The sequence below is a fragment of the Talpa europaea genome, assembly GCF_964194135.1.
Source record: "Talpa europaea genome assembly, chromosome: 12".
In the NCBI taxonomy this organism is placed as follows: Eukaryota; Metazoa; Chordata; class Mammalia; order Eulipotyphla; family Talpidae; genus Talpa; species Talpa europaea.
Genome location: NC_140079.1, coordinates 38,769,186 through 38,792,853, shown reverse-complemented (window position 1 = coordinate 38,792,853; position 23,668 = coordinate 38,769,186). Strand labels below are relative to the sequence as shown.

Below are 23,668 nucleotides of genomic sequence, written 5' to 3'. Positions count from 1 at the left end.
GCTATCTGGCCACTGCACCCCTTCTGACCTCTCTTGCCCCCTGTTCTGTATATTCTCCCTCCCTCCAGGGGGCTCAGCTCAGATGAGCTGAGCTGAATTAAGCTGTTCCTTGAATTAGGCTGCTCCTTGAACCCCCCCCACCCCCACATTCTGCATCCCAGCTCTATTTTTGTGTTGTGTGTGATACTCAGTTGTCTTTTGGGGTTTTTCTATCCTTTAATGGTATACAAACCTCTTAAGAGTTCCTGGTCACTGTGGTGTTCCCAGGGCCTAGTGTGGTGGTACCCAGTCCCTGGAGTACTCTCAGATGCTCCCTGGACTAGGTGACAGCTGGAACCTGCTGCTCTCTTCCAGGACATGAGTGCGTTGGTGGCCGCCCGAATGCGGCACATCCCTCTGGCCCCGGGCTCAGACTGGCGTGACCTGCCAAACATAGAGGTGCGGCTCTCTGATGGCACCATGGCCAGGAAGCTGCGGTACACCTACCATGACAGGAAGAACGGATGCAGCAGCACTGGGGCCCTCCGGGGGGTCTGCTCCTGTGTGGAAGGTGGGATTTCTGCCTGTGCCCTCGCTTCTGGAGTGTGATTTCCCTTGGTTTCGGGGAGGGACTATTCCCTGGGGTTTCCCTAGAAGAAGACACTGGGGGCTGCCACTAACCCAGAGGCCTTAGGTGGGACATGGACCAGATGCTCCATGTCTGGGTGTCTGCAATAAATAGCTGCTGAGAGCATTAAGTGGCAAAAATTGCCCAGGGCAATTACAGTATGGCAATTGCCATACTGCTGGCTGTTCTATCCCTGGATGGGCTCTACACAAGATAGATACCTTCACAGGCCTCCCTCCTATTCTGTAACCTCAGCCTCATTGCAGCCCTTTCTTGCAGCGGGCAAAGCCTGTGACTCCACTGCCAGACAGTTCAACACCCTCATCCCCTGGTGCCTGCCTCACACTGGGAACAGGCACAACCACTGGGCTGGCCTCTATGGACGGCTGGAATGGGATGGCTTCTTTAGCACAACTGTCACCAATCCTGAGCCCATGGGCAAGCAGGTATGTCTGAGGGCTGGGCTCAGGCCTGTGAGAGACCAGAGTTGGTGGGAGGAAAGATGTCAGCCAGTGCTTCTCACTTTGCACCCCCTGTTTGAGTTAAGATAAGCTCATCTGCCAAGGCCTAAGGCTGAACTTTGCCAGGTGGGCCCTATCTTCTTTCCCTTCCCTCCCCACCAGGGCCGTGTGCTCCACCCTGAACAGCACCGTGTGGTGAGTGTGCGGGAGTGTGCGCGCTCCCAGGGCTTCCCAGACACCTACAGACTGTTTGGCAACATCCTGGACAAGCACCGGCAGGTCAGTGAGTGGAGCCAGCCTGCTGCTTTCCTGCCTTGAAGAGGGAGTTAACTGGCATTTCACACAGCATCGCTAAGGGAGGCCCCTCTGCCTCTATTCAGGGTGGGCATGCTTCAGTGGAGAGCCTGACATACATGGTCACTTCTGTGGGGACACTGAGCAGCCTGAGTTTGTTGACTGATTAGTCTCAGTGCTCTCCAGAGAGGGTGGCCAGGAAGGAGGGACTCTTTGGGGTCCAGAGTTCATTTAGGTCAGGCTATTGCCAAAATTTATGCAAAGGAGAGTCCGCTCACTGAACCCCAGTGAAGGAGCAGAGCATTTTGAATCATTATTGTTAAGGGTTGAAATCAACCAATTCCTAGCTGATGCTCAGGTTTTAGGTTGACTGTTTCTTAATTAGATAGATTTCCATGGAAGTATTGCACATACATACATCTCACTGGAGGTTATAGTGCAGACCTCCATTTTGCTGTCCCTTAGTTCTGGTCTGTGGAAGCAACCACTTTTAGCTGGCAGTGAAGCATGATGACCTCCCTGTCTTGATATTTGAGTTTTCCTAAAGCCCTGTAAGGCCCCCTTCTTTAGTTCTTGTCACAGTGGTGTTTGGGATTGGAGGATGGGCCAATTGGTAGGTCTGAGGGCTATTGTGATGGAAGGGCTTTGGGGACCATGTGTGGGACCAGGGGCCCAGCAACCTCTTAACTGTTCTGAGCAAAGGTTGCTGTTGATCCCAGCCATGCTAAACTGGGCTTCACCCTTCTTCCCCCCTGCAGGTGGGTAATGCTGTGCCACCGCCCTTGGCCAAAGCCATCGGCTTAGAGATCAAGCGCTGTATGTTGGCCAAAGCTCGAGAGAGTGCCTCAGGTATGGTGGGACTGTATGGAGCAGGGTTCCTTTCCTAGGGTGTGTACAGGGGAGGAGGATAGCCAGGCACAGATAACCCTGAACCCTCATACTCAGTCACCCAGCCTCCCTGGTAGTCTCTTTTCTCTTGAGGAATTGCTGTGAGATTGAATACATGATCAAGCACAGTGGGTGTGCAGTTAGGTCTTGGCACTTTTCTCAATTCTGTCAAGTGAGTCTGGCAGCTGGACCTCTTTCAGATGATAACCCAGATGGGATGATAACCCTCTCGGGAGCACTTTGAACAGCCGTTCAGTCTCCCTTAATGTTATTTCCAAGCTGCTATAGGTTCTTACTTGGTCAGCCATAACACCCATGCCTGAATGTTAATATATGGCTCCTGACTTAGCATATTTCCTGTACTCGCCTATTGCTTAGTATAACATGCTGTGTGTGTTCTCCACAATGACTTCTTTTTCTTTCTCTTCAGCTAAAGTCGAGGAGAAAACTACTAAGGACTAGTTTTGCCTTCCTGTCGCCCTTATTTCTGGCACCAGGGATCCCCAACGTGCACTGATGTTGTTGTATTTTTAACATGTTGATCTGTCAGTTCAAATGTGTTGTACACGGTGTTTGTGGCCTTGACTGACATGAAACTGTTCTGTGAGGTTTGCTTATCGACTGATGACTTAGTGATCAAACTGTGCAGTACTTTGTGCATTCTGGATTTTAAAAGTTTTTTATTATGCATTATATCAAATCTACCACTGTATGAGTGGAAATTAAGACTTTATGTAGTTTTTATATGTTGTAATATTTCTTCAAATAAATCTTCTCCTATAAACCACCGTAGGTGGTGACTTGTGATTTATGAGGACTTCTGTTATACCTCACCTGAGGCTGGATGAGTATGGGCTCCTCGGTACTGAGGGTGACCCCAGAGACAATTATCTGTAATATCATTCCATGTGTCCCTGTGTGTTTGGCATAGGGGTTGACTTGTATGACTCAGGTCTGATAATAAGATGCAAGTAGAACTTGCTAGTGTGCTTTCCCGGCAAGACTTCTTAAAGGAACAGTCTTAGTTGGCCTTCCCCGTAACCGTGGAGCCCTCCTTTGATCTGGAGTGGGCTGTGGTTCTGGTGGTGCAGTAGCCATCTTGTGAACATGAGGATAGAAGTCCTGGCCTGCTGTCCCCAAACAGACTTCATCTTTGTTTAAAAAATTGTTAGGTGAACTTTCTGTGCTTTTTTAGCCTCACTCAATTCTACTGAATTATAAGATCAACAGTTCTTTCCTTTAGTTTGTCTTTTGGAAAGGACTTGCTATAAAATGCCAGCTAAGCAGAAGTATATAAAGCATCAGTGACCATTCACAATTTGGAGGGCTAGTTGGTAGGATGTTAAGTAACAACTGCATCTGTACTTTCATAATGGTGCACTTGGTGGCAACTCAACAGTTATTTTACACTCAGTGAGTTACAGAAGTCTTAGTCACAAAACTGAGGACTAAGTGTAATTTGAATGCAAAGTCAACTTACTTCCTTAGGTAATTAGGTATTGACTTTCTGCTATTATAAGTAGCAGAACAGAATATAAGTAAATAGCACTGAATATCCTTATATATTCTCTTCCAGCTCCCTCAGGGAAATATAGAGAGGTTGGTCCCTGGATCATAAGTATAAATGTTTTTATATTTCTCTTCAGAACATGTCTCTGGAGGGCTTAACAGTGTCTCACCAACAGTGCCAGCTTGACTTTGGCTTTTAATCCTTGTCAACTGCATAGTGGACATCTTGTCAGCATTTTTTAATAGTGACTCAACATTTGTTGTCTAGTAGCCATGAATTTGTTCCTTATTTCCATAATGATATGTGACTGTCCTTGCTGGGTGCTGTTTGAGCAGTAGAGATTTACCCTTATGTTTTATATTGGTTCATCTCTCTACTACATAGAGATTTTAATTTATATTTGTCTGCTTTTCTGTTTCTTAGAGCCTATTTGAAAGACCATCCCTCATCCCAGGCCATAAATTTGTGTTTTCTTGTACATTTGACATCTCATTTTAACATGTAAACCACTTTCCTAAGGACAAAAATAGGGATCTTAGTTTATTTTTTGTACAGGTAACAAATATACATGGTAAATGACAGTGCAATATAGTACAAGGTAAAGTTCTTCCATCAAGTTTACTTTAAGTATAAAAATATATTCTTTTAATTTTAAGAACCACTAAAAGTATATAGTGAGTATAATGAAAAGTAGGTCTTCCACATCCACAGACACCTTGATGACTAAATCCTTTCAAGGATTGACTCCTTCCAAAGTCATTCTAAGCCTGAGTCAAAGCACATGTCTGTCTCTTCTCTGCTACAAATGTGCCATAGATTAAAACTGCCTTAAAGGATGTCCTACCTAGGAATGTCTCACTGGTTCTAAATGTACAATTTGAATTTTGATAAATGAATACAACCCTAAAACCCACATTACTCACTTTCCCCTTGCCAATAGGCAATGCTCTGGTCCAATTAATTTTGTTGCCATGGATGACTTGCTGGTTCAGTTCAGTGTGCGCTCTTTGTCCAGCATACATTTTGGGGAGTTCATCCATGTTCGTGTGTATGGTACTTCCCTTTGCTAAGCAGAAGAATGCCCCATTTTAAACTTTATCTTTTTGTGCTTGGAAGCAACTACTGTCCCTCAATTAGGCATTTGGTCAAACTGTGCAGACACTTGTACATGTGGGTGGGTCCCCATCTACAAAACATTTCTGGTAGTTGAATATCTGAGCCAAACTATTTTTTATCATTTTTTCTTCTGTTGTATTTGTATGAGAAGGTGGATGGATGTTAGCTGAACCTATTGTGGTAATATTTTCACAATATACATACATCAAACCAGCAGGCTGTGGATTCAAACAGTGATGCATGCCAATTATTTATCAATAAAACCTGAAGATAAAAAAAAACAATTCTTTCTCCATATTTTTATCAAATAGATCACATCAGACGACCGTGTTTTTTTTCAAAGTTATTTCTCACTGAGAATGTATTTTCACAAGGCCTGGCATCAAACAGCACCCTTTTCTTTTAGGTGAGCCTCTCGCAAATCCACTCTACTTCCCAGGTGCCTGTCCTGCTGCTTTGGGGCCACTGCATAAGCCTGGCTGTTCTTCTAATGCACCTCTTGCTGCTGTTGCCCATTTTCACACCTATAGCTGAGCCAAACTTCAGAATTGGCACATCCTCTAAAACTAGTGGGTAGTGGTGTTTTTTTTGTTTTTTTTTTTTTTTTTTTTAAATTTATACAAGAGCTGGGGTACAGGCCAGAGGCGCACGAGTGTGAGGATTCACCAGAGACAGAGCAGGTAGCAGAACAGGCAGACTGACTGAAATACACTGCTAAGGAGAGCAGTGCGCGAGACAGAAGAGGTCTGCTGCGCCATGTTGGTAGCTTCTTGGCTGGTCGGGAATCGAACCCTCCCTGCAGAGGCTGCAGGCAGCTTCACAGTGCTGTGCTCAACCTGCTGCGCCACCAGGGAGGCCCAAACCAGTGGGTGTTTTTTTTAATAGAAATTGCATTAAATTTAGATTTCAGGAAAACTAACATCTTTGTAGCAAATTTTCCTCTGCAAGAATAGTGCCAGTTATTTATTCAGATATTCTGTCCCTCATAGCATCTTAAAGTCATAGATACTGCAAATTTGATTCCTAGGTAAATGAGAGGTTTTCTTGTTTTCTAAACAGTGGCCCTTTGCCTACAGAAAAATTATTGATTTGTACTGGTCATTGATTGTGTATATTGTTTATGTACATTTTTAAATTAGCCAAATTCTGAATTTCCCTACTTTTGTGATACTTTTCCAGTTGGGGTCTTTGTTTCAGTTATACAATACACTACCACGAACTACCTGAAGATTTACTTCAGTGTAAGGAGTGAAAACCATGACTGTTTTCCTGTTGCAGCTCAAGCCCTGGGTCCTAATGGCCTTACCCTCGAGGGGTGAAACAAGTGAGTGACTGATTGTGAAGAACGCAGCCAGTTGCTGGCCTCCGTGCAGCCCAAGATCGTTGGTTTAGACCATGCTTGTGGACCAAGAGGAGGGCGGCTGCATTTGGATGGGCTGGATGGAGGGCCTTAGCTTTCAACAGTTTCTGCCTCCCTGGCTGACTGACAGGGAACATTATTCCTTCTACCAGAGTTAAGTTCAATCTTATGCTGGGAAGGAAAGTCTGGTATTATGGAGCATTGACAGAAATATTGATTGTAGTAGATTGACATGCATTTAGTAATGAGAATCCACTGATATACAAAGCCTCATTACTGTTTGAGGTGAATTAAGCAAATGATGCACATTGAACTCATTAAAGGGGGTAAAAGAGTTAAGACTTTCTCCTCTTTCTAGAAAAACTGTTGAGTGATAAGCAAATCATCCTTGCTGATGTGACAGCTCTACTACAGTAGAATAGCAGTTAATAAATGTAGACATACAAGGGCCTCCCTGGTGGCCTACGGGTTAAGTCTCAGGACTATCACCCTATGGCCTGAGTTCCATCCCCGGCCAGGGAGCTAACCCACATGGCGCAGCAGACCTCTCCTGTCTCACCGTTGCTCCCCTCAGCAATGTATTTCAGTAGATCCACCTGTTCTGCTCCCTACTTTGTCTCTAGTGAATCCTCTCATCCTGGCACCCCTGGCCTACACCCCAGTTCTTCTATGCAAAAAAAAAAAAAAAAAAACCCAAAGCAAATATAGCTAACTTAAAAAAATGAATGTAGACATGCAGATTAAAGTTACAAATACCACCTCACACCTGTGAGAATTGCACATAGAAAAAATACCCACCAGCAATAGGTGTCAGAGAGGTTGTGGGGAAAAAGGAGCCAGTTACACTGTTGGGAATGTAAACTGGTGAAATCATGAAAAGCAATCTGGATTTACCTTAAAAAAATAGTAACATGTACCTGAAGCTACACACAACGACCGAGCAATCCCGTTCTTGGGCATATATCCACAGACTATGAAGCCATCAACAAAAACCCCAGTATGCTCTACAATATGTACAGCAGTGTTTTTTTTGTTTTTTTTTTTTTTAAAGATTTATTTATGCAAGAATCGGGTACAGGCCAGAGGTGCGGGGTGAGAAAATTCACCAGAGAGTGGGGAACAGAACAGGCAGGCTGAAATACATGCTGAGGGGAGCAGCAGGTGAGACAGGAGAGGTCTGCTTCACCATGTGGCTGGCCGGGGGATCGAACTCATGCTACAGAGGCTGCAGAAAGCTTCAAGGGTTGCATCTTAATGCCTTGCGCCACCCTTCATCATTGGTGGATCCTGGGTTGTTTGCACCTTCTGGCCATTGTGACTTGACTAATGCTGGAATGAATATAAGAGTACACACTTCTGAGTCCCTGCTTTCAGTTCTTTTGCATACATGTTTAAGAGTGGAGTTGTTGGATCATAGCTTAACACTCAACTTAGCGAGTGTTCTCTCCGGCTGCACCATTCTATAATCATACCAGCAATGTACAAGGTTTCTATTTTCTTTCCATTCCTGTCAACACGTGTTATTTTCTGGTTTTTAAGTAATAGCCATCCTAATGGGTGTAAAGTATCTCTTTGTGGGTTTGATTTGCTGCAAGTTTGTGTATGTATTCATGTGTTTTTTATTTTTAAAAATCATGGTAAGATACATAGAATTATTACTTTTGCCATTTTTTAAGTTTTCTTTTAAGGATTTATTTATTCATGCATACAAGAACCAGAGTATGGGCCAGATGTGCGGGAGGGTGAGAGGATTCACCAGTGACAGAGCGGGGAACAGAACAGGCAGATCTACTGAAATACACTGCTGAGGGGAGCAGCGGGCAAGACAGGAGAGGTCTGCTGCACCATGTGGGTAGCTTCCCAACCCACCGGGATCAAACCTGTTCTGCAGAGGCTGCAGACAGCTTCACAGTGCTGCGCTCAACCACCTGTGCCACCAGGGAGGCCCCCCTTTTTTTTGCATAGAAGAGCTGGGGTATAGGCCAGAGGTGTGGGGGGTTGGGGGGAGGTTAGAAGATTCGCCAGAGACAGAGTTGGGAGCAAAACAGGTGGATTTACTGAAATACACTACTGAGGGGAGCAGCACGTGAGTGAAGAGAAGTCTGCAGCACATGTGTGGGTTAGTTCCCTGGCTGGGGATCCAACTCAGGCCTTCCCTGTGGGCTGTTGCAGTGATAGCACCAAGACTTAACTCCTAGGCCACCAGGGAGGCCTAACTTTGCCATTTTTAAGTGTAAGACTCAGTGGTATTGAGCACATTCACATTGTTGCACAATCATCTCCAGAACTCATCTTGCAAAACTGAAACTGTCCCCTGAAACACTAACCCCCTATCCTGTATCTCCTCAGCCCCTGGCATCCACTTTTCTACTTTCTGTTTCTATAAATTAGACCCCCTCCAGGGATCTCTTATAAGTGAAATCGCAGACTGTCCTTTTGAGACGGACTTATTTCACCCACCATAATGTCTTCAAGGTTCATCTATATTGCAGGCTGTGTCAAAGTTTCCTTTTTTAAGGGTGAATTCTATTACAGGGTTCGCATATGCATTTTGTTTATCCATTTATCCATCAGTGGGCACTAGGGTTGCTTCCACCTTTTGGCCACAGTAAATTGTGCTGCTGTGAACATGGGTGTGCAAATATATGTTTGCATCCCAGTTTTTGATTCCTTTGGGTACATGCCCAGAAGTGGAATTGAGGGATATTTGGTGATTCTATGTTTAATTTTTTGAGGTGTGCTTGCACCACAGGCTCCCAAAGGTGCCCACATCCCCACAAAGGCTCCAGAATAGTGGCTCCCCAAGTGAGGACAGAAAGACTGGCATGTCCCCTGGCTGTTATTTGCATAACCCTGGGGTCCTCCTGTGCCATTAGTACAAAGAAATCTGAAACAGAATCTGTCAAAATAAATAAAGGGGCCTCTTTTGTAGCCTACAGGTTAAGTCTCAGTGCTACCACCACCACAGTCCTCCACTGCCGCCTGAGTTAGAGCCCAGGCCAGGGAGCTACCCACATGGCGCAGCAGACCTCTCCTGTCTCGCCCGCTGTTCCCCTCAGCAGTGTATTTCAGTAAATTCTCCTGTTCTGCTCCCCACTCTGTCTCTGGTGAATCCTGTCTCTCACACACACACCCCCATTCCCCACACCTCTGGCCTATACCCAGTTCTTCCACACAAAAATAAATAAAATCTTTAAATAAATAAATAAAACAGTTGGGGTAGAGTGATTCTCATCCTTTTTTGTTCCTTGCCAGATTTTATTATTAAAGTGCACAATTCTTATATGTGCAACTGGATCATTTTGTACATATGTATTTGTTTTTCGTCAGTACACTACAAGTTTATTGAGGGAAGAAGAACAAGGAAAGAGAGACCTTTGCATAGACACAGACAGGCAGCCTTAAAAGGCAAGAGCTGCAGTTTTGGAAAAGGTTAAGAAAGGGACATCTGCACGGATACAGGCAGGCAGTCTTAAAGAACATGAACTGCCATTCTTTACATACGTATTTGCCTGTGCTTTTAACCTAACAGATCAAGATGTAGGAAATTCCCATCATCCTGGAAGCTGCCTTCCCAGACTGGTCTCCTCCCTGCTAAGAGGTCAACATAGTTTTGATTTCTGTTACTATAGATTAGTTTTAAGAATTTCACCTAAAGGAATTATGCTCAGAAATAAGCCAGAAGGAAAAAGAAAAATATCAGGTGGTTTCACTTATAGCAGGAATATAGGGGAACCAAATAAGACATCAGTGTAAAAAAAAAAAAATAACAGTGCAAAACACAACAAAGCAAAAACAGGCAATTATAAATCAGAGACATCCTGCAGGGGAGGAGGAGGGAGAGGGAGCAGAGGGAGGGAGGGAGGAGCACAGGGGACAGAGGTGATGGTGCATGGGTGCTTTGGTGAAGGAAATTCTATGGGGACTACACCTGAGGGGGTGGGGAGAAGCAAACATTTTTTAAAAAATGAACAATGATGTAAAAAATTAAAAATAATAAAAAAATTAAAAAATATCTATCACATATTTTTCATCAAATAAAAAGTACCCCGGTGGGTGGAGGAGAATTTCACCTAAATTGAATCATACTGTCTCTATTCTTTTTTTTTTAAGAAGAAATTAGTAAAATCATATTTTTTTTTTATAAATTCTTTGTTTTTTAAAAATTTATTTATTTATATATACAAGCACTGGGTATGGTCAGAAGTGTGGGAGGGTAAGAGAATTCACCAGAGCCAGAGCGGGGAGCAGAGCAGGCAGAAGGACCGAAGTACACTGCTGAGGGGAGCAGCGGGCGGCAGGAGAGGTCTGCGTGCCATGTGGGACCCTCGCTGGTGGCTGGGGATCGAACCAGCACCGCAGAGGCTGTGGGCAGCTTTGCAACCCAGCGCTCAACCGCTGAGCCACTGGGGAGGCCCCGTGTCTCTATTCTTTATCTGTGACATGCGTCCCTGTCACTGAGGATTTCAGTCTTGCTCATTTTTATTGCCTTCCACTCCATCGTAGAAGTGGACTGCAATTTAACGTCTGTTCATCGATTGATGGACTTTTAAATTGTCTCCCCAAATTCCTATATTGAAGCCCTAACCCCCCAGTACTTTATTTTTTTAAAAATTTATTTATTTATGCATATAAGAACTGGGGTACAGGCCAGAGGTGTGGGAGATGAGAGGATTCAGCAGAGACAGAGTGGGGAGCAGTACAGGTAGATCTACTGAAATACACTGCTGAGGGAAGCAATGGGTGAGCCAGGAGAGGTCTGTTGTGCCATGTGGGTAGCTCCCTGGCCAGGGATCAAACACGTGCTGCAGTGGCTGTGGATAGTTTCATAGTTTGTGTCTTAAACCCTTGCGTCACCAGGGAACCCCTGGTGTTCTAAGGACCACGAGAAGGTGTTCTAAGCCCCTGGTGTTCTACGCCCCTGGTGTTCTAAGGATCTGGTGTTCTAAGCCCCTGGTGTTCTAAGGACCACGAGAAGGTGTACAGAGAAGGCAGTGCCATAAGGCCAGGAGAGAGGTTCAGAAGGCACCCATCCTTGATTTTGAACTTTTGGTCTCCAAAATGTTGAGAAAATAAGTTTTGTTGTTTAAGCTGCCTCATCTGGGTACTTTGTTATGACAGCCTTAGTTGACTAACTCAAGTTGTTCCCAGATTTTGGTCACTGAATAAAGTTGCTGTGAATGTCCGTGGACTTAGTCTTTTTTTTTTTTTAAGATTTATTTATCTATTCATACAGGAACTGGGGTATAGGCCAGAGGTGTGAGAGGATTCATCAGAGACAGAGTGGGGAGCAGAACAGGCAGATCTACTGAAATACACTGCTGAGGGGAGCAGGGGGTAAGACAGGAGAGGCCTGCTGCGACATGTGGGTTGGCTCCCTGACCTTGGCTGGAACTCACACTGCAATGGCTCTTGGGATAGCTTAATAGCACTAAGACTTTAACCCTTGCGCCAACAGAGAAGCCCCCACCACGGACATATTGTAATGTGTTGCCTTTTGCATGTATTTCCATTTCTTGTGGAGATGGAGCAAATCTGCTGCACTTTCCAGAGTGGGTAAACTGCATGTCCTCATGTGCTTGGTATTGTTCTTATCCTGCTGTCCTGTGGAGTTTCTGGATGTGGAAATGTTACAGGGCAACCCCAATATAAAATGGGTTGCCTGACTGTGGGTCCTCACCAGTGCACTTAAAGGGGTCTTAAAATGCAGGCACACACAAAAGGTTAATAAAAGGTTTATTTACCAAGGAGGGGGAAATGAGGAACAACTCAGGAAGAAAAAGAGGGAGATAAATTCTTAAATGTGTCCTACCTGTTCTGCTGACCTGGAATCCCAAATGACCCCCTGAGACCAAGTGCTGCCTGGCCAAGAGCATAAGCCAAGAGAGTGAGACCCACTCACATGGCTGGTTATAAACACAAGAGAAAATGGCTGCTTAACTCCACCCTCAGATCTTTGCAACTATCCCTTTGGGGATCATGGGATTTGTAGTTCCCAGTGTCTAGATGGCGTTGGGGTGGAGTCCACAAAGCCTGTATGGAGTTTGCTCAGGACATCCTTTTACCCTAACAGAAAGAATGTCGGTGCCAGGAGGACAGACTGGAGGAGGGGGCTTGGGAGATCTTTCCAGGCACCCTTGGACTTAGGTTTCTTCCCACTGCTCTATACTCCCTTGGGTTTTTAGTTTCCCTTGGAACACCCGACTTTGTGTAAAAATGATAAATGTCAGTGCTTTGAAAAAAAAAGTCCAAAGAGAAAAATCCCCAAAAGGAAGATGAGACTGAATTGAAACATTTGAAGTACTTGTCTTGGTTAAAATCTTTCCAGGGTGCTCTATGTACAACCAATGTGGTGTTTGTATGGATGAGGTGGCATTTAGTTGATCCCTCATTCATGATAGTTGTGCTATTTTCCAATCCTGAAGCCCCACTGACTTGGAAATAACCTCACAGAAAACTACATGCACTTGGGCGTCCACTTTCAAGGTCAGTCCCAGAAATGGCAATGCCAGTGGATATGCAGAACATAGTAAAACATGTTCACATGTCACATCTCACATATGAATAAATATGTACTATATATTAATATACAGGTGGCCATTGAACAATGTGGACGATTAAGGGTGCCAACACTGTGTGTGGCAGAAAATCCAAATATAACTTTGAATTTCCCCCAAATTTACTTACCAGAAAACTTGCCGACAACAGAGTTGATTTACACATATTTTGCATGTTCTCAGTGTTACATTCCGTATTTTTACAAGACTAGGAGAAAAGAAACTGTTAAATCATATGGAAGGGAAAATATACTTACAGTACTGTGCTGTATTTATCGATACTGTAAGTTTATGTTGTCTGGTTACAAGAAAATCCACATACAAGTGGACCAGCTCAGCTGAAACTTGTGTTGTTCAAGGGTCAAATGTACAGTATACAGAACACAGTTTCTAATTATGCAAATATTTATAGCTTAGCCAAATCATATGTACTCCTGGCAAAACATTTTAAATACAGGAGCAAAGTCCAAAATAAGCATTTATCCCCGATGCCTTCCTCTCAAAGCACCCTGCAGCAAGAATTTTTTTTAAAAGGGGTCTCCCTGGTGGCGCAAGGGGTTAAGCACTACACTATGAAGCAATCTGCAGCCTCTGCAGCACAAGTTCGATCCCTGGCCGGCCAGGGAGAAACCCACATGGTGAGGCAGACCTCTCCTGTCTCGCCCGCTGCTCCCCTCAGCAGTGTGCTTCGGTCAGTCTGCCTGTTCTGTTCCCCATTCTCTCTGGTGAATCCTCTCACCTCCCACACCTCTGGCCTGCATCCCAGCTCTTGTATGCATAAATAAATAAAAATAAATCTAAAAAAAAGAATTTTTTAAAAAAGATTTATTTATTTATTTATACAAGAACCGGGGTACAGGCCAGATTTGCGGGAGGGTGAGAGGATTCACCGGAGACAGAGCGGGGAACAGAACAGGCAGACTGACGAAATACACTGCTAGGGGGAACAGGGGGCGCGACGGGAGAGGTCTGCTTGCCATGTGGGACCCTTGCCAGCTGGGCAGGATCAAACCGGCTCTGCAGAGGCTGCAGACAGCTTCACAGCGCAGCGTTCAACCGCCTGCGCCACCAGGGGAAGCCCCGCAGCAAGAATTTTTTATCCTTCTTTTCAGAAAATACTTGGCATACATGTACCTATGTGCTATGGAAGATGTACACAAATTGGTTCCGACATGCCATTTTATATATTGCTTCCTTCTCTTATATTGGAGATTATTTTTTTTAAACTTAAGCACAAATAGATCTACTTAAAGACTGAGCCTCTCATATGTCACAGCACAGCCTACCTTAATCTATTTCACCAGCCCCTATGAAAGGACAGAAAGGTGTTTTGCTATCATGAGCAGCATTGCCTGGCTATTTCCTATACAAGATTTTCTCAAGTTGAATTATTAGTTACCTCAAAGGCAAATGAAAACCTGTATTTTAAGTTTTTTTTTTTTTAAAAAGATTTATTTATTTATTTATACAAGCACTGGGTACAGTCAGAATCGCGGGAGGATGAGAGAATTCACCAGAGCCAGAGTGGGGAACAGAACAGGCAGACTGGCAAAACACACTGCTGAGGGGAGCAGCGGGTGTGGCAGGAGAGGTCTGTGCACCATGTGGGACTCTCGGCCGGCGGCCAGGGATCAAACTGATGCTGAGGCTGCAGGCAGCTATGCAACACAGCGCTCAACCACTGCGCCACCAGGGGAGGCCCATGCATTTTAAGTTTTAGCGGATGTGAATTTTCCATGCATAGTGTTGGTGTAATTTCATGCACTACAAAGTGTGTGAATGTCTATTTTTCTAAGTTTTACTGCTGTCGAGTGATATTAAGAAATGTTAAGTAGGGAGCTAACCTACATAGCATCTCAGACCTCTCCTGTCTCGCCCGCTGCTCCCCTCAGCAGTGAATTTCAGTCAATCTGCCTGTTCTGTTCCCCGCTCTGTCTCTGGTGAATCCTCTCACCCCTCCACACCTCTGGCCTACACCCCAGCTCTTGTATACATAAATAAATAAATCTTTAAAATAAAACAAAACAAATGTTAAGTTTTGCACATCTGAGATGTTATTTGCATTTCTTGCAGTAAATTTAAGTAAGTTTGTACATGTTTGTTGGTCTTTAGTACAAACTTTTTAGCTTTATCCTTATTGCCAGACCACCTTCATTCTTTTACTCACTTTCTTTTTATTTATTTATTTAAAAAAATTGGTTTATTTATTTATTTATATAAGCACTGGGTACAGTCAGAAACGCGGGAGGGTGAGAGAATTCACCAGAGCCAGAGCAGGAAACAGAACAGGCAGACTGATGAAATACACTGCTGAGGGGAGCAGTGGGCGTGGCAGGAGAGGTCTGTGCACCATGTGGGACTCTCGCAGGTGGCCGGGGATCGAACCGGCGCTGCAGAGGCTGCGGGCAGCTTCGCAGTCCAGCACTCAACCGCTGCACCACCAGGGGAGGCCCTGTTTTACTCACTTTCCCAACCTCCATCCTGGTCTCCTGCTAACCTATTGCTATCTGCCCTACTCTTTACAGATTTCCAGAGTAATCTTTTTTTTTTTTAAAGATTTATTTATTTATGCATACAAGAACTGAAGTACAGGCCAGAGGTGTGGGGAGTGAGAGGATTCACCAGAGACAGAGTGGGAAATAGAACAGGCAGAAAAGACTGAAATAAACTGCTGAGGGGAGCAGCGGGGGAGACAGGAAAGGTCTGCTGCGCCATGTGGGTAGCTCCCACACTGGGGATCGAACTCGTGCTGCAGTGGCTGCAGATAGCTTCATAGGTTGTGTCTTACCCCCTTGTGCCACCAGGGATGCCCCAGAATAATCTTTTTCACAAGAATATGTGATCATTCAAAACACATCAGTGACCTCAAACACATCCCACAACCTATGGGATAAACAGCCTAGGCTATTTAGGTTGGCCTAAAAAAGTGTGCGATCCACTTCACACCTCATATTAAAAAAAAAAAAAGGGCCCCCCTGGTGGCGCAAGGGGTTAAGCATGGCACTGTGCAGCTATCCTCAGCCTCTGCAGCACGAGTTCGATCCCCTGCCAGGGAGCAGCCCACATGGCGCAGCAGACCTCTCCTGACTCTCCCGCTGCTCCCCTCAGCAGTGTATTTCAGTCAATCTGCCTGTTCTGTTTCCCACCTGGTGAATCCTCTCATGCCCCCTTACCTCTGGACTGTACCCCAGATCTTGTATGCATAAATAAATAAATCTTTTTAAAAAACACAAAAGAATAGAAACAACAAATATGGTGAGAGTGTGGAAAGAAAAGAACCTTTGTAAATTGTTGGTGGAAACGTAGGCTGGTCTAGTCCCTGTGGAGAACAGTGTGGAGATTCCTCAAACCATTAAAAATAGATCTACCATATAATCCATCAATTCTACTCCAGGTATCTATCTGAAGAATGCCAAAGTACTAATTTGAGGGGATAAATTCACTCCTATGTTCACTGCAACACTTTATAATAGCCAAGTTATGGAAACAACCTGAGTGCCCCAAAACAGAGGAGTGGACCAAGAAGATGTGTTGTGTATACAAGCTGGAATACCACATGTCTCTAAAGAAAGATAAACTCTCACCATTTGTGACAACATGGATGGAACTGGAGGGGATTACATTAAGTGCAAAAAAGTCAGAAGGAGAAAGAGGAATACTAGATGATTTCACTCATGTGGAATATAGAGAAACAAAAGAACTGATCAAATACACCAAACAATACCTTGGAAATATGATTGCAGAATCGAGGCTACTGGATGGAGGGGGGAGGGGGAGAACAAAGCAAGGAGGAGGACCGATAGTCTATGGTAAAGACTATGGGTGCTTTGGTGGTGGGCAGGGTGTGGTTGCACACATCTGAAGAGGTATGAACCTATCCCCCTAAATTATATTCAGTGTTGTAAACAAATGTTACCTAAAAAAATTTTTTTAGGAACTCCCTGGTGGCGCAAGCAGTTAAGATGCTGCCTATGAAGCAATCCACAGCCTCTGTGGCATGAGTTCAATCCCCCAGTCTTCCAGGGAGCTACCCACATGGCACAGCAGACCTCTCTTGACTTGCCCACTGCTCCCCTCAGCAGTGTATTTCAGTCAATCTGCCTGTTCTGTTCCCCACTCTGTGTGTGTGTGGGTGAATCCTCTCACTGCCCCCCACAGCTGGCCTGTGCCCCAGTTCTTGTATGCATAAATAAATAAATCTTAAAAAAATTTTTTTTTACATGAATCCCATCCCACCCCAAGTGCCCATTAATTGAGCACTTACCACATGCAGATACCCTTTGTGTGGGTGGTGGCTGGGCACCCAGAGATGAACAAGCAGGCAAATCTCTGCTTTCTGAAGTGGATGTTTTAGAATGGTATTTGTCAACCCTTTTGTCATTATCCCCTTCTTTTTTTTTTTTTTTAAAAGATTTATTTATTGGTGCATGCAAGAGCTGGGTTGTAGGCCAGAGATTTGGGGGTTGGGGAGGGGTGAGAGTATTCACCAGAGACAGAGTGGGGAGAAGAACAGGTGGATCTACTGAAATACACTCTTGAGGGGAGCAGCGAGCAAGACAGGAGAGGTCTGTTGCACCATGAAGGTCACCTCCCTGGCCGGGGATTGAACTCTCTCGCTGCTGTGGCTGTGGATAGCTTTATAGTGGTGGTGGTTAACCCCTTGCGCCACCAGGGAGGCCCATTAACCCCCTTCTAAGAAGAAAAATGGAATTATGTTTAAATTTAATATAAATCAATTAGTTAAATTAACTTTAATTGAATTTAATTTCTTCCTAGCAATAGAAATTAAATTCTTAAGAACAAGAATTTATCTGGTAAATCTGGCTTTGGAGGGCCACCAGCCCTCCAAAGGGAGGTTTTTCACCCTCAGTAAGCAATTTGGCCCCCTGGTGTGTCACCTTCCCCTATTGAGAATTCATGCTTTAGAGGAAGAGCTGGACAGCAAAAAAATAATGGAAAAGACTATGCCAGAGTGCCAAGATGTCACAAAGAAAAGGAAGGAGAGGAGGTCACAGCCAGTCCTTTGCTGGCACTACCTTTCTCAATCACTAGGACAATAATGTCCCTGTTTGGAGTCCTCAGGGCAGGATTCACCAGATTGAAAAAGAAAACCCATGAAGCGCTGGTTGCATTGAAGTCACAGCTTGTAGCTCGTCAGAAATAAAGTGCTCCAATTTAACAAGCATATTGGCAAATATGGGACTTACTGTTGATGCTAGTCTTTTATGTTATTTTATGCACTATGGGTACTTGGGTTCCATACTCATAGACAGACCTCTTCCTGTGTCTTGTCATGTCTCTAATTGGAAGCAAGACCCAGATATGAACCTAATGATGTGGCTGGAGACCATAGGGTGTTGGGCTGCTTACTGCTGATCTCGTGATCAGCTTGCTGCTGATCTGATGGTATCCATCCAGACCCAGCCATCTGCTCACTATTTTGACTACAGAGCTGTATACACTGGAGTCCATTCTCAATCATCCCATACTTGTTCAGGGAGATCTATGTGTGAATTTACGGAGTACAATTTGAATAAACTGGTTAAATATGGTCTACGTGCCTTATGAGGGACACTTTCAGTTCCTAACTACAAAACCATTTGAATTGTTGGTAAAGACTTGGAATTTATGATTTATGATAATGATGATGTGTCTCCATTTCTGGAGGGTCTTGAAAAAAGGCCACAGAGAAAGGCACAACCTGCTCGTGAACTTGCATAAATTGCAGAAAATGCTGATGAACCAATGGAACATTAATAGACCAGTGTATTTGTGTATTATCAAATATGTAAGAATGCAAGGACATGTATTGATGACAATAATCTATACTTTGAACCAAGTAATGCAGAGTGGAGGAATATATAAATAAAAATAAATAAGTATATTTATTTATTTTTGTAGAAGAACTGGGGTATAGACCAGAGGTGCAGGGGTGAGAGGATTCACTAGAGACTGAGTGGGGGGCAGAAAAGGCGGATTTACTGAAATATACTGCTGAGGGGAGCAGTGGATGAGAAAGGAGCGGTCTGCTGTGCCATATGTGGGTCAGCTCCCTGGTGGGGCTTGGAACGCAGGCCATAGTGATGATAGCACTGAGACTTAACCGCTAGGCCACCTGGGAACCCTGGGAATTGTATGTTTTAGGACTCAGCCCAGATATGAATTTTTCCCCAAGCAATCTCCCTGAAACCATATAATGGAATGCAGTTTTCTTTCTTTCTTTCTTTTTTTTTTTATAGAGGCATGTTTTTATTTGTTTGTTTGTTTTGTTTATACAAGCACTGGGTACAGTCAGAAGTGCGGGAGGGTGAGAGAATTCACCAGAGCCAGAGCGGGGAGCAGAGCAGGCAGAAGGACCGAAGTACACTGCTGAGGGGAGCAGCGGGCGGCAGGAGAGGTCTGCGCACCATGTGGGACCCTCCTCTGGTGGCCTGGGAGCAGCCGGGGATCGAACCGGCGCCGCAGAGGCCGCGGGCAGCTTCGCAACCCAGCGCTCAACCGCTGCGCCACCGGGGAGGCCCTGGAATGCAGTTTTCTTTAAGAGGGTCTGTATAATCATTTCCTAGAATTTTCTAGTATCATACTAATGTTTTTATATGAAGAACATAGCATCTTTGTGGTTGTAAAGACAATTGTGAAATAAAGTTGTCCCACCTGCTAAAAAAAAAAACAAAGCACCAAAAAACCAAAAAAAAAAAAAAAAAAAAAAAAGGAGGGAAAGTAATTGAAGGCAATGCTTGACATCGTGATCATTTGAATCATGAAAGCTCTTCCCAACAAGAGCAGCCTTAGTTTCTTCAAATACAAAATGGAAATGAAATTTCCTCCTCACAGTGCCTGGAATACAGTGCGATGTATTGAAATTAAATACTTAGCGACCTTTTTTTATTATTAAAGTTTTAAAAGCTATATGAGAGAAACCCTGAGATACACCTCTCAGCGGTCTACCAGAGGCGCACAACAGCCAGCACCTCCACCTCTGTCCGCGGGAGGCGCTGTGGGCGTTGCCAACGGGCTGCTCTAGGCGGCGGTACCGGAAGTCTTTCTTCCCCGCACTTCCGGTCTTCTGGCCCCGGCTTGGGCTGCGTGGAGAAGCTCCTGCGATGCCGACCGGGGATTTTGAGTGAGTGAGGTGTCGCGGACGGGGACCCAGGAGGTGGATTGGGAATTCTAGGGAGTGTTATGGGGCTTGGGTGCTTCGAGGCCTCTGGGGCCGGACCTCACTGATCAACCCTCTTCACCCCGGTAAACTTGTTCCGGCAGCTCGAAGCCTAGCTGGGCCGACCAGGTGGAGGAGGAGGGAGAAGACGGTGAGTATGCCTAGTTGTCCCAGATCGCTGCCGCCAGCCCTCAGCCCGACCACTGCTGCCTGTCCCAACTCCTCCACCTTGGCCTTACCATCTGACCCCTCATCCCCCATCACGCTACACTCTGCGCCGCGCCTTACTCATCTGGGTCAGCCTGTCTCGGGTTCCAGATGCTCATTGGCCTGTCCTCTTCCTCTCCTGCTACCACGAAGGCTGCTCCTCTTTTCCTGGGAGGAAGTTGTAACAGCCGGCCTCCTGCCTTTTACTAGCACACTGATCCCTTTATGATCTGCAGGAAACTCCTCTCCTGTCATTGCCCAAGCTTGCAGCAGCCACCTCCGTGTACCCCCAGGACTATCCCAGGGTACTTATTCTCGAGGCCTCTACCTTTGGTCCCGTCTTCCTCAGCTGATTCCCTCCTCTCCACACTAACTTTTGCAGACAAATGTGTCACCAGCGAACTCCTCAAGGGAATCCCTCTGGCTACAGGTGACACCAGCCCAGAGCCTGAATTACTGCCGGGAGGTGAGTGATGACTTCCATTTCATCCCTGGGCTGTCTCCCCAGCTGCATCCCACTTGGTAGGTACCCAGGGTTCAGTTCCCGCACACCTCTTTCCTCTCCCAGCTCCACTGCCGCCTCCCAAGGAGGTCATAAATGGAAACATCAAAACAGTGACTGAGTACAAGATAGATGACGATGGAAAGAAGTTCAAGGTGAGGTTGGGAGAGAAGGTGGATGCCTTCCACTTTGGCTGGGAGGGTCTGGGGTGTTTTGGGTTAGTGAGGAAGATCTGGTCCCGGAGCCCTGAGCTGCTGCATCCTTTCCCCTTCCATCCACAGATTGTCCGCACCTTCAGGATTGAGACCCGGAAGGCCTCCAAGGCTGTTGCAAGGAGGAAGGTAAGACCTGGCTCCCCCTATTTTAGGGACTCCCCCAGGGCTAATTCAAAGGAATCAAATTATTTTTCCTAGTTAGTACTTTTATTTTTAGACTTGGGGTGTAACTGTTTTTACTTACTTTATTGGAGCAGAACTGAGATCTAGGGATATCTGTATTCTGTTGGGGCCCTGAGAAATCTAGGATGCAGGAGTAGGTGGGGTTAGATTCCTATTCCTTTCGTCTTGTCTACCAGTAGGAACCAAGTTAAGCCCTCCCCTGAGGTGGTCCTTTCAGAAGACATGATAACAATAAGTAACATTTGCATTTTCTCTGTGCCAGACTCCGACCAAGAGCTTGCCAGGAAATATCTTCATTTAATCTCCTTAGCGCACCAGGGAGGTGGGGAGCATTGTTGTGCTCATTTTGTTAGAGACAAAACTGAGACTCAGGTTATTAATTCAAGGCTTCTTGAAGCCTGAGTGATCTCTTCACACTCCTATGTATTGAGTCCTGGTGGGAGCTAGTCTGCAGTCGGTGTGGGCCCACTCCCACCACTGGCACAGAGTTGTTTCCCCCTGCGCCTCAGGCCTCATCTGGAACATGGGCTGAGAGCTACCCTTGCTTCTTAGAACTGGCCTGAAGCTAGGGCCTGTCACATACTCAGGAAAAGGAACTGTCATCATCACTGCTGTGGAGGGGTGTTTGAGGAGGGAATAGGGTTCAAAACTCAGACACTTGGAAGGCTATTGCAGGTCTGGGGTGCCAGTGGAGAGGGTTCCACCTGCCCTTGCCCTGACCTGCCTGCATCCTTCCCTCAACCCAGAACTGGAAGAAGTTTGGAAACTCAGAGTTTGACCCCCCAGGGCCCAATGTAGCCACCACCACAGTCAGTGATGATGTGTCCATGACTTTCATCACCAGCAAAGAGGTATGTGGGACAACGGGTGGGACCAGGGGCCAGGGTGGTGGTGGCAGGGTGTGGCAGCCCCCTCTGAACTGTCCCTACCCATTTTGCCAGGATCTAAACTGCCAGGAAGAGGAGGACCCAATGAACAAGCTCAAGGGCCAGAAGATCGTGTCTTGCCGCATCTGCAAGGGTGACCATTGGACCACCCGTTGTCCTTACAAGGACACACTGGGCCCCATGCAGAAGGAACTGGCTGAGCAGCTGGGTCTGTCCACTGGCGAGAAGGAGAAGCTGCCTGGAGGTGCCAGGGTCTGGGGATATGTGTGCGCGCGTGCATGCGTGTGTACTTTCGTGGTTGCTTGGAGAGTTCTGGGTTGCCACCTACTGTGAATGGGGCTGCCATTTCCATCACGGTATTAGCATGGCCATGGTTTGTGTTTGTGTGTGAGGGGCACTGTTAGGGGCTGTGAGAACCATGCCTGGGCACACTGCACGTGGGGGTGCTTGTCCCCTATATGTGTCTGTGTGATCATCCTGACTTAAGCGTGCCCTGTTTGTCTGCCATGGCTGCAGTGAAGGTGTTAAATATGTGACCTTTATATCATCGCAGTCACTGGGCCTTGGAGAGACCAATTATGGACGCCCCTGGCTTGAAATATGGTTCCTGAGTTAGTGCTCGGGCACTCAGGACTGGAGCAGCCAGCATCCTCAGGCAGGTCTGTCCTTCCATCTGTTCAAAGTGAGGCTCAAGCCCACTGCTTTTGATTTCCAGAGCTGGAGCCAGTACAGGCTGCACAGAACAAGACAGGGAAGTATGTGCCACCAAGCCTGCGGGACGGGGCCAGCCGCCGTGGGGAGTCCATGCAGCCCAACCGCAGAGGTGAGGCAGGGAGAGCACCCTGGTGCCAGGCTAGTGGGCGGGCATCTCCCCACACTCTGTAATTATCCCACGGGTGGGGCCAGCCTCTCACAGCTGCCTCTTCCTGTCCACCTAGCGGACGACAATGCCACCATCCGTGTCACCAACTTGTCAGAGGACACGCGTGAGACTGATCTGCAAGAGCTCTTCCGGCCCTTTGGCTCTATCTCTCGTATCTACCTGGCGAAGGACAAGACCACTGGCCAGTCCAAGGTAGGCTGGTGGCCATGGGGGTGGAAGGGATCGTCTGTTACGGCTACACTCTGACCCCACTGCCTTCCCCAGGGCTTCGCCTTCATCAGCTTCCACCGCCGTGAAGACGCTGCACGTGCCATCGCCGGAGTGTCTGGCTTTGGCTATGACCACCTCATCCTCAATGTTGAATGGGCCAAGTAAGATTCCCATACGCCCCCGCCCCTGTCCCCCCAATCACTGTGTCACATCTGACACTTGGGCAGACCATGGGCTCCCCTGCACTTTTCCTAGTCAGCAAGCCTGTTCTGAGGTGCATTGTTTATTCTTTGCATCTCAAGGAGGGACCTGTTCTCCATCCGGGCATGGCTGCTCCCCAGTCTGACTCGTGCCTGTGCCACCACTCTGTCATGTCTTGTGCCATACTTCCACCTGTGTTGAGACCCCACTTGTGGGTGGTGGGCACCTTGGGATTCCTTTTGGGGCCTGGAGCCACCCTGCCATCCTCACTGTCTTCTGTCTCCTCTAGGCCATCAACCAACTAAGCCATGCCTGCTGCTTGGCCCTAGGCCCCTGGACCCTGTGGTGACGGAAGACATCGGTCGACAACAGGCGACTTTGAGGGCAATAAAAAGGCTTCAGTTGGCCCTATGCTGTCCTGTTTATTC

The 23,668-nt window shown here is 46.2% G+C and overlaps 2 protein-coding genes across 3 annotated transcripts in view; both read left to right on the top strand.

Annotated features, from left to right (window-relative positions):
• DNMT1 (DNA methyltransferase 1) overlaps positions 1 to 2,767 on the top strand; it is a gene marked incomplete at its 3' end in the record, with an annotated part of 43,608 nt that extends 40,841 nt beyond the window's left edge. Inside the window, exons 36-40 of the mRNA XM_084249958.1 lie at positions 355 to 550; positions 887 to 1,053; positions 1,231 to 1,347; positions 2,121 to 2,216; positions 2,681 to 2,767. Coding sequence (XP_084106084.1) covers positions 355 to 550; positions 887 to 1,053; positions 1,231 to 1,347; positions 2,121 to 2,216; positions 2,681 to 2,767 — 663 coding nt within the window. The remainder of the gene's footprint in view (positions 1 to 354; positions 551 to 886; positions 1,054 to 1,230; positions 1,348 to 2,120; positions 2,217 to 2,680) is intronic.
• Positions 2,768 to 19,874: 17,107 nt separating this feature from the next.
• On the top strand, positions 19,875 to 23,647 carry EIF3G (eukaryotic translation initiation factor 3 subunit G; the record flags this gene model as incomplete). Of its 2 annotated transcripts, XM_084249683.1 has the most annotated exons (11): positions 19,875 to 19,916; positions 20,057 to 20,103; positions 20,542 to 20,625; positions 20,728 to 20,816; positions 20,943 to 21,002; positions 21,806 to 21,910; positions 22,001 to 22,190; positions 22,662 to 22,769; positions 22,885 to 23,021; positions 23,094 to 23,200; positions 23,530 to 23,647. In XM_084249683.1, the coding sequence occupies exons 1-11, from the start codon at positions 19,897 to 19,899 to the stop codon at positions 23,543 to 23,545; spliced, it is 963 nt and encodes a 320-aa protein (XP_084105809.1). In that variant the 5' UTR covers positions 19,875 to 19,896. The 2 variants fall into 2 exon arrangements, with proteins under 2 accessions (XP_084105809.1, XP_084105810.1); XM_084249684.1 differs by lacking the exon at positions 23,530 to 23,647 and having other exon boundaries at positions 23,094 to 23,204.
• Between the last annotated feature and the right edge of the window lie 21 nt (positions 23,648 to 23,668).